The sequence below is a fragment of the Panthera leo genome, chromosome C1 (assembly GCF_018350215.1).
Source record: "Panthera leo isolate Ple1 chromosome C1, P.leo_Ple1_pat1.1, whole genome shotgun sequence".
In the NCBI taxonomy this organism is placed as follows: domain Eukaryota; kingdom Metazoa; phylum Chordata; class Mammalia; order Carnivora; family Felidae; genus Panthera; species Panthera leo.
Window position 1 is genome coordinate 94,513,152 of NC_056686.1, and position 10,885 is coordinate 94,524,036.

Sequence of the window (10,885 nt, forward strand, 5' to 3'; positions counted from 1 at the left end):
TAATTATTATGAATAAATTAATGATACTTCACCAGTGATGATGCCATGAGAAACAGTCAAATGGAAGGAAAACTCTAGAGCCTGTTTTACAATTATATCCCAAATATAGGCTGGGGTCCCATGTGGCCACTTTCTGCATGAATTCACATTTAAAAAAGCACATTATAACTGCCAAAAACAATTACAGGGGAATTCCAATCTTTCTACTCTTGAAGAACATTAAAAAGCCTCTAATTTGCAAGCATAGGCAACATTTCTCAAAATCTTTATCCTACGTTCCCCTCCACAGATGTTGTTGTGAAACATCTCCACCAAGAAATTCCAAATTCCAAGTCTCTATTGTCACCTCCCCCATCCATAGTGTCTATCCCTTCTCTCTTCCCCCTTACCTCCCCCCCCCTTTCTTAAAATGCCCATTACACCTCATTTCTTTTGCCTTTTTTGACCCACTGGGCTCTCTCTCTCTCTCTCTCTCTCTCTCTGTCTCTCTGTCTCTCCTGCACTCTCTTTTTTTCTCTCCCCAGTCCCCCAGTCTCTATCACATAAGATACAAGAATCAGACGGGCAAGATTTTTATTAGTGTGATGGGGACAGCATGATATACTGGCAGGTGGGAAACACACATATTAATCTTGTCCCCATCCTACAATGATAGACAGTGTGGAATAGACCTCAAGCTGCAGGGAGCTTCTGTGAATTGCCAAAAAAGTCTGTATCTCCCATAAGAGAAACACAAGAAAGAAAAAGCAATGTCCAAAGTGCAGACATTAGGCTCCATAAGATAACATCGTATGTTGGTAGAGGGGAACGATGCGATGCCGTGGAGAAAGGCACACCTCCGTCCACCACCACCACCCATGCACATCTGGACTGAGAATTCTTTGCATCTTTCTTCCCAGATATATCTTTCTAATTACATTTCTGGAAACAATTTTGAGTCCCAGAGCCACACCAGTTCTTAGCTCCCCAAAGGCAGCATTACTGCGGTCGAAGAACCCACTGCAGATGATTGCTCATAACCTACCGTGGAGGGCAAGTTCAGCTACTGGTCTTCCTGCCATCAGAAAACCGCTCTGGAGCCAGAGGCTCTACTTGATAGAAAATCCCTAGGGAGCCAACGCCACGCCTCATTTATAATTGCATGCGTCCATGGCTTGCACATAGCAGACTTCATCACGTGGCAGCACAATAAAAGTATTTAATACCTTGAATCTGGATCTCATTTTAACACTAACTGTATGACTACCTGTCCACACCTCACTTTCTTCCACTGTAAAATGAGATGGGGTTTCTAAACTCAAAAGCAGTCAGGCCCAGGCAGGTAAAGTGCATATGTGAGCAGCCTGAGAGCACCAGTAGTGATAGGGGGTCTGTGAAAAAATCAGATAATGTCAACATACATTAAAGCTGTGTTGCTAACCTACAAACAAAAACAACAACAAAACCTACTGTGTTGTCTGATCAGATTTGATTCAACATTAGTTTGAAATGCTCACTAAGGTTTTTTTTTTCTTCTCTAACATTCAAGAATGGAGAGGAGAATGTGTTGGAAGGGAGAGTGCTGGGAGTGCAGTTCGCCTCCGCCACAGTTCGCCTCCGCCACAGTTCCTCATGTAGGTACTACTGTGCCCTTAACGTCTGTGCTATGGATCCTCACTCTGAGATCTCTGCTCCCCTTTTCTCGCCCATTAGTCAATTCACTGATTTCCCAAGGAGCTGGTGCTAACTTTCAATTTAGGATAAACTAAGCAGAACACAAGACATTTGGAAGGAACAGCAAAGACATTTGGAGATTATTATAATTTATTATTTACTGCAAGTAAGACTCTATTATTGCACAAAAGGGTCAGACTAGCCTAAAATGCTGCTGTCGGCTGAGAGAGAAGGGCAATCCCCAGAGTCCTGCAGGGAGGGTGGAGACTGCTTCCTCCTACTAGTCTAGGCAGAGAGGGCAAAGCCCACCCTGTTGACGGCCATGTCGTAGACAGTGTAATATTCCCTGAGGAAGACATCTCCCAGAATCCACAGGGGCTGCCCATTGGGGGAGGGCAGGTAAGTGACTTCAATGCCGAGTGTGCAGTAACCATTGTTCTGAAGAGACAAAGGACATGACAATATAACTAGTTGCATATAAAGGCTTTTCTGCACTGGAAGTTCCCATCCTATATTCCATGACACCTGCGGGGGTCTCTGGCTTCTTGTTCACCCTCAGCCCTGCCGCTGGTGACTCCCCAGAATACCAAACACCTGTTTGGGCCCATCCAATCCCATGTCCGTGGAGCCCAGAGTGCATACGTACGTTGAGGACATAGGTAGAGGGAGGCAGAGGTAAAGGAGACCCGCTGATGACGAAGGTGATGGTGGGCATGCTCTGTATGGAGTTGCAGTTGACCACAAACTGAGAGAGAGGAGAGGCAGAGCTGTAGCGTGCCAGGACACGGGGGGCCCAGACAAAGGGCCCCAATCCCCCTTTCCCTGTGAGACTTCCTTCCTGACCTTCCAGCAGAGGCTGAGAGCATGGAAGGCAAAGCCCGATTCCCAGGCACAACACTGACCAGGTGCTCTGCTTTCCTGGGTCTCCCTGAGCACATCTCAGGTTTGGAATGTGTTGGTACGGCCGTAAAGAGTTAGGCTCATTCCAGAACAGATTTCTACCTTCAGAAAGTGCAACTTACAGAGAAGAAACACAGGCCCAGCCTGTAAAAGCATGCTCTCACACAATTCATATCCCTGCTTGTGTGCACCTGTCCACGTACTCATCACACACACACACACACACACACACACACACACACCCTGAGGAGCCAAGATTTGGTCTGACCAAACGAGACTCTTGCATGCTGGAGGAGCAAACTGCAGAAGTGTGTACAAGGGGAGCAGGGGTGGGGACGGGAGGCTGCTCAGATAAAAGCCAAAGGAGTATTTCTAGGTAAAAAGAAATCTCGGTGGAATGGGGAAATGTGGTATGCCTGCCTCTATCGGCACACGTCAAATGACACTGGCCACACCAAGGTGAAATGTGCTCCTAGGGCCTGCAATGGAACGGCCGTCCCTCCTGACAACCATTCAGCCCATACTCACAGTCTGGTTGGTGTTACTCCCTCCCCTCACCCCTCCTTGCTTTGAGGGTTCATGCCTGAAAGGCCATGCTGTGTCCCCACCTGTTCTGTCCTGCCAGGGGCTCAGCTCCCCACAAATCCTTCCTCCTATCTCTCATGAGCTCATTGCACTTAGGCTCCTGTGCTGAGGCTGCCTAGATGTGCAGAGGAATCTTGGCTTCTGGTTACTCACATTGCCGTTCTGATCTTGCTGGGCTCCTGTTGCCTTCACAAAGGAGTCCAAGTACTGCTGGGGAACAGTCAGTGGGAAGGTCCCCGTATCCACAATGCCCTGGCATCCCTGGGAGCAGAAGCCGGTGGCCTGGTTACCGATGAGAAACCTGAGGGGAACACCAGTACAAAGAGAGTCGAGCATTTCTGACACAAAGAAGTGCCTTTTTACCCTAACCTGCCAACCCTGCTCCTCTGAAAGTATGCCTCTCCCCAAAACTCAGGATATACCTCGGAACTGCAATCCACGTAATGTGATTTTTGTGTCTTTGTGATTATCAGAGTAACATCCTCAGTCTTGCTCTGGTAACTACTCCAGCTCTGACTGAAAGCTCTGGGGAGGCAGGGAGCATGTCTTGTCTTTTTTAATCTACCTATATGCGGCCCGGCACATAGTGCCAAAGAGCTAGAGCTGGGAATCACTTCAAAAATACACATTGGGCACCTACTATATACAAAGCATTCGTATAAGAATTATGGTGATATAAAGGTGAGTCAATTATATTCAATGTTTTTAAAGAACACATTCTAATGGACATGTGACAACACCATACATTAAGCCACAGCTAACACCATAAGGCAGTAGCTGGTAATCTCCATAACGTGGTTGTATGTGATTCGGTCCCTCTTTCCTCATCCAGCTTTTTCTGCTACTCTACGCTTCCTCTTCAGTCCACGTATATTTTGGGTGTTTTTGGTGAACTAAGGCACTTGGACATAATGGTGAACAAGACAGACACAACAGAATTAACAGAAACACACAGATGGAGTTTGATTGCAGCCCTGGTGAGTGCTTGATCTAGTCTGGGTGTGGGAGGCATTTAGTCAGACAAGGATTTTTCTGAGAAGAAATACTTAAAGTGTGAGTGAAATTGGTCCAAGTGAAAAGATCCCTTTATTCCAGGCACATGAAACTAGTTGTCAGACATCCAACTGCTCACCTGTCTCTCTACCCTTGCACTGGCCGGTTGCACTGTGACTTACCCAGAGATGAGGAGATACATATTAGGACGAAAGCTGGTAAGACTCTGGGACTGAAAGAGAGACTGGGACCCTGAGAGGCCTTTTCAAGGGAGGTAATAATTCATCTGGGCGCAGAAGGATGTGCAAGGACACAAGGACCACTTCAGGTGTTATAGTCAAAAGAGAAGAAGCAAGAAAGTCATGGCGAGGTGCAAGGACATGGTCAGGTCCGTGCTGCACATCCGGAAGTGGTGGGAAGGCTGTTCTGATAGGTAGGGCTCAGCTGTTGGATGGTCTCGACTACTGGCCAAAGACATGTATCTTTATCTGGCAGTGATGGACATTTCCTGAAGGCTTGGGGTGTAGAAGTAACTGATTCAAGAGGTTTTTGCCATGACAAGAACAGGAGATAGAGTCACACTGGAGGGACACTCTAGGGGTGTCCATAATCCATAGGAACTTTCCTCTGTACTTACTCATCGATGGCAATCTGCCAGTACAGTTCCCGGGTGACAGGAGTCCAGACGATCTCACCAGAATAAAATTGGGTGTCCACACCTCCCAGGATGAGTTCTCCACCATACTCATAGGTTGGTTGGCTAGGGAGAAGAGGAGAAGAGCGTGAGTTCCTACAACACACATGGCCAGGCAGCCCCTCCCTCCCCTCTCACTGTCCCTCTCTCCTTCAGACACAGTGGAACCAGAGGAAGAGGGGTCCCATCCTCTTCAGGCTCCGCCAGGCTTAAGGCATAAGGGAGAGGAGCTCCTCTCCTGCTCTTCAGGCCTGCTCTTCAGGCTCCGCCAGGCTTAAGGCATAAGGGAGAGGAGCCTCCTCGGAGGAACACCCAGAGTATCAGAGAACTGGAAACACAGACTATGCCCATAAAAGAGGCGATGGGATTGGAAACCAGGCCTGTGAAAACAAACTCTAAAAGCTTCCCAGGGACACCCTCCTGAGGACAAAGTGAAAAGAAGAAGAAACCCCTCAGAGAGTACCTGGAGGGGGCCTGACAGACAGAGATCTCAAGTGGGCAGTGATGGGGATGCTCCTGTCGTGCTCAGGTTGGTAACTAGACGGTGTTAAGAGGATTCAGGTCTCTTCTGTTCCCTAACCTGGGCCTGCCAGTCATTGAACATTTGGACTCAGGTGCCCTGAGGATCATTGTTTGGGGAAAAAATTAGTAAATAAAGTTCACCATGAAAGCTCAAGACCAGTAGAGTAGGATAGGTCTTGGATTTGTGACCAACGTATTTGCATTTGAATCATGGCCTCACACCTACCAGTGAGTCAGTGAGTGACCTTGCTCAATAGTGACTACCTTTGAGCCTGCATTTCCTTCTGGCAAAAAGAAGTCAATAAAATTTTTGAAATAAGAATTGTTATGAGAACACTTTGGAAAGTCAGATGTGTATTGTAATTATCATTTCATTGTTGTTCTCTCTATTACCAAATGATCATCAGGCTAGTTCTATGGCTCTACTGTTGTTACAAATCTAATACAACAACTTCAAATTTTTTAATCAAAAGGTGAGGGGCTACAGTTCATTTTTTTAAAATTTTTTAATGTTTTTATTTATTTTTGAGACAGAGAGAGACAGAGCATGAGCAGGGGAGGGGCAGAGAGGGAGACACAGAATCCGAAGCAGGCTCCAGGCTCTGAGATGTCAGCACAGAGCCCAACGTGGGGCTCGAACTCACGGAGTGTGAGATCATGACCTGAAGTCAGACGCTTAACCAACTGAGCCACCCAGGTTCCCTCAGTTGATTTTTTAAAAAAGAGTCATCTTATGACTTATGGCCTGAATTAAAAATTCTTCTAGTGCATTTAGGGGCACCTCAGTGGCTCAGACAGTGAAGCATCCAATTCTTGGTTTCAGCTCAAGTCATGATCTCAAGTTCACAAGTTTGAGCCTTGCATCGGGCTCTGTGCTGACAGTGTGGAGTCTGCTTGGGATTCTCTCCCTCTCTCTCTGTCCCTCCCTTTCTCATCTCTCTTTCTTTCTCTCTCAAATTAATAAATAACCTTTAAAAAATATTCTTCTAGTGTATTTAAATAAAATCCCCTGCAAAATGAAATAATAAATGTTCAGAAATGCATTGATTGCATATAGCAAGTTATACTTGTCAGGAAACTTTAAAACCTGGGCTCTGTGTGATGTTGACTTGTTGAAAGCCCCTACAGCAACTCATTTGCACCTACCCACCCAGGGCAAGGGTGCTTACCGAGAGAAGTAGAAGCTGAAGATGGGTCTGGTGAGCTGGCCCTGCTGCATCATGCTCTGAAGGACGGTTGGGCCATTCTGCACCGCCAGGTTGGAGTAGGCCATTCCCAGGATACCATCAAAGTATGAATAGTAGAAGGGGTAGTTGGGCTCATTCTCACTCATGCCAAACACCTGGTTGTGGATGACGATGTTCTGGACCTGGGACAAGCAGAAAGAAAAGATTCACAATTCAGGTGGACAAATCCTACATAGACTTAGGTGTCCAGGGAATGGAACCTAGACCCTTTTTTAGGGAGAAGAAGTTGGCTTCTTTCACGCTTAGCTCAATCCTAGGGTGGGGCACGGAAAATGAAGGGATGACAACATGACCCAACCATGTGTGTCTTGGAAAGAATGTGGGTGTTGGGGAAGTAGAGGCCATTGTTTTCTGGGGTGGCAGTTTTCATTTCCAAGGACAGTGTAAGGACAGTGGCTGGTTTTATATTGAACCGTCCATGTGCAAGAATGACATAGGACCCATGGGTGCTTGATGTAAAGAAAAGAAAATAGTGAAAGGAAGGTCTTCAAATATCCAGAGTGAAGTCATGTGGAGGAGGAAGCAGATGTGCTCCAGGTGGTTGAAGAGGACAGTTAAGACCAGGGAGCAAAGTCATGGGGAGGCACAATGTAAAGAGCCTGCAGCAGTCAGGACTGCTGTAGGGCTATCCCAGTCTTGGGAGAGAGGTTTAATTATATGGCCAGTGGTGTTCTTTCCAAGAATCAGCTTCTGGGAATTTGTACCTAATTAGTAATCATGGATATCACTGACAGCTTAAGGCTCTAGAATAGGGGAGCCAAATGACAGACCCACAGGAGGATAAGAACAGCACTTACAGTCACAGTGTCATATCCCAGGAGCACAGTCAGGCTTCCAAAACCATAGGCCAGTGTATAGGTTTGCTCACTATTTCTGAAGGTGGAAGACGTTCTGGGGTTGAACTTGTTGTGATTGGCTGTGGAAAAACAGAATTAAATATTAGCAGCATTCGTGGCTCTCCAAAATACATATACAGCATTCGTGGCTCTCCAAAATACATGGCCTGGGACCATCAGACCAAGCCTGGGATTGGGCTTCAGCCTCAGACTCTGGGCTGAAGGCAATCAATAGCCCCAGAAAAGTCTGTCCCCTTGGGAAACAAATGTTGCCCCAATTCCTTCCAACCTACCATTTCCTGAAGCATGGGTCAACTCAAAAGTGCCAGGAATTGGGGCCCACAGGAGAGAGCTGAGGAAAGGGATCAATAGAGAAAGGAATGGAAGCCCTGGTCTACTTCTTTCGCTTTCTAGAGATGCAGCACTTGTGAAATACAGACCAAGAGCAAGATTTCCAGATGTTCTGGATTTAAGGAGGCTAAGATCATGGATATGCACCAAGACTAGACTTGGTGCACCATCTAGACTTGGATGATGGGCTTGTGCTTAATCCTGACTCTGCATTGCCCTCTGCTCCTATCCGTGGGTGGGTGGTGATGGTGGTATACTCACAACAGGCCTGGCTCTTGCAGTAGGTGGAGGGCACCCACAGGTTGGATGAACCCGTGTCAAAAAGGATCAGGAAATTTTGTGGTGGTGTCCCAATGCTGATCTCTCCAAAGTAGTAATTCTGCAAAGAACAGTTTATCACCCGTATTAAGCAGCCAAATCTTGTCCTAAGAATAGGGAAGAAGTTGACTCACTAGAAGCCACATTTTTCCCAAATAATTTCCTTGGGAGAGTAAGTAGCTTCTCCTCCAACAGGTTCTTCTTTCCATCTGGAGTCAGATTCTCTCAATATTCCCCACTTTTGTCCCTAATTGCAAACCTTTGACTAGCTGAGTCTGGCAAGACAATTTCTTCTTCCAAACTGTTTTCTACTTTGTATCAGGTGATACCTCCATGGATTTACCATTTTATGCCCGAACATGCAAAGCTGGAGAAGCAATCACTTTCTCCTTTCCCAGTGTTCATCCACTGTTACAGGGAGTATGGCCGGAGTTGCAAAAGATGAGTCCGTAAACAAAGCGCAGTTATGTGAAGGTCCTCATACTCGAGTCAGAATGAGGCCCCGACTCCAGAATGAAGCTTCTTTTTATTAGGATAATTGCTAAAGGCTACGTGCATAAAGTCAGCTAAGCAAGTGTGTTAATGAATCTAATGGTTTAGCTTTTCAAGGTTGAATTTCGAGTTAATTGGTTTCTATAACACTAGGAAGGGTCAGGTGTGAAGGAGGATCCGGCCCTGGACAATGTTAATGTCTCTAGTTGTTCCTTAGGAGCTGCAGCCACATTCCGCTGTGTAAACATGTCCTAAGACCTTGCACCTTCTCTAGCCATTCCCTTTTGAAGTCTTTTCCTTTGATGCTGTCTCCTACGTCTCCCACAACCCATCTTCCCCACATCTCTCTCTCTCTCTCTCTCACACACACACACACACACACACACACACACACCGATGTCCCTTTTTCTCTTCCAGTGTCAAGTATTTCCCCACCATTCTTCTCTCTCTGGTCACATAGTAGCCAAGGTGCCAGGAAATCAAAAATGAGGGTAGCATGGAAATCAAGAGAACTTCACTGAGACACAATTTGAGTTCTCAGTGAATTTTGGCCAGTCATGTCACTGACCTACCTCTTTATCTACTATCTATAGAAAGTGGAATTCGAAATAGGAGATCCCTAGATCTGACACTCATGTAACATCTCACTAAAAACAGTCCATGGGACACCAGTGTGTTGAGATGCCCTGAGCAGACACTGCAGTCTCAAGAACATGCAAATACTTGCTCTGAGCACCAGTGTATGTTCCCAAATGGGGTGGCCACTTTGCCTGTGCTTTCCCTCTTTCCCCTACAGCTCATCACTAGGACTTCCTTTCGATTGCTCAATTGACTGCAACATGGTCATTCGGAATCTCCTAACCATGTAAATGGGGCTTTAGAGACTGAGCCAGTAATGACAGGAAAGAAGGAAGGAGAGAGAATATGATAGTGTTAAATGGTACCAACTCATAACTTCTCTGGATACTTTCCTGAGGAAGAAGAGACTTGGGTTTAGTAAAAAGTCCAAAATCAGAGCTAATGAGAGGTCTAAATGAGTATCTGAGAAGAGTTATCAGCCAAGAGTTATGGACACCACCTCGACCCTCACTTACATCCAGGTAGTTGGTGAAGGGCTCATAAGCAACAGCATCATTATTGAAAAGATACTTGGCAGCTGGATCAACCTTTGGGTGGTTCTTCAGGAAAGTCTGTAGTACACCCCGCTCTTCCATCACCTGGCGGATGGACTTGCCTTTCTTCAGAATGATTCTGCAGAGAATAGGGCAAAAGGAGTGACCTTCACCTTCCCCATGAAAGCAATGCCTTCATTGATCTGATGTGGGTTTTCAAACCTTCTTATACTCTACTCAAGAAGAGCCTCTTATAAGAAATCCTCCTGGACTTTAGTGAGTTCTGACCACTGCAGTCACTCCAGCGTTTCCAGCATGAAAATGCACTGCAATAGGTATTTGGGGTTTTCTGCTTACATATTGCTTACACAGAATAAATTTCCATTTATCCAAAATCCCTCCTGTAAACTAGGGACATATATACTGTATCCCTTTTTCTTAGCCAACAAAACACCAACCTACCTTTAATCTCACAACACACACACACACACACACACACACCATCCGTCCACCCATCCATCCACCCATCCATCCATTGTAAGTCTTCACTCCCTGTGGTTTTTGGGTACATGTGTCATGACACAATCTGACTGCCTTTCCATGAGATCTATAGGGGAAGGCCTTTGCTCTACCCTAGCTTGTGATTCTCCCTCAGGGCTGGAATTTACAATGAAGCTGAATCCCCATACACACCTTTCCACACCCTCCGAGAGGTGTAGACAAACCAACACCAAGACCAGGATCTTCATTGTGCTGATCTCAATGGCCCAGAGACACGTAGAACACAGTGGCAGACCCAAGGGTTGGGACACACAGAGAGAGATTGGATCTCTCTTTTATACCTCCATCTCCCTGCACTTTTCACCTCTAGGCACGTAGGCTTCTTAACCTTTACACCAGCTTGTGGCCCTACATGTTAATTGATTCTGTTTGTTTTTCCCTCTGGAAATATCATGGCCTTTAATATTCTCTCTGTTGGCAATTTAAAAAGCAATTAGTGGCTTTGTTGATGGAATTCACAGATTAGGATGTGATAGCAAATGTGAAATACACTGGGGACAAGGGATCCTGGTGCCCACATCTACCGGGAAATGGGTGCTGGCAACTTCTGCCAAAACAATGGAACAATTTGTGCTTTGACTCCAAAGTCCATGTGCTTTTGGGAGATTTACAATAGACTCT

General features: G+C 46.1%; 1 protein-coding gene across 1 annotated transcript; it reads right to left on the reverse strand.

Annotated features, from left to right (window-relative positions):
- Positions 1-1,915: 1,915 nt before the first annotated feature.
- LOC122227784 (pepsin B) lies at positions 1,916-10,452 on the reverse strand. The gene is made up of 9 exons (XM_042952502.1): positions 10,397-10,452; positions 9,686-9,842; positions 8,043-8,160; positions 7,392-7,510; positions 6,517-6,716; positions 4,769-4,891; positions 3,292-3,439; positions 2,300-2,398; positions 1,916-2,091 (listed from the first exon to the last, which is right to left on the reverse strand). The coding sequence occupies exons 1-9, from the start codon at positions 10,450-10,452 to the stop codon at positions 1,939-1,941; spliced, it is 1,173 nt and encodes a 390-aa protein (XP_042808436.1). The 3' UTR covers positions 1,916-1,938.
- Positions 10,453-10,885: the final 433 nt, after the last annotated feature.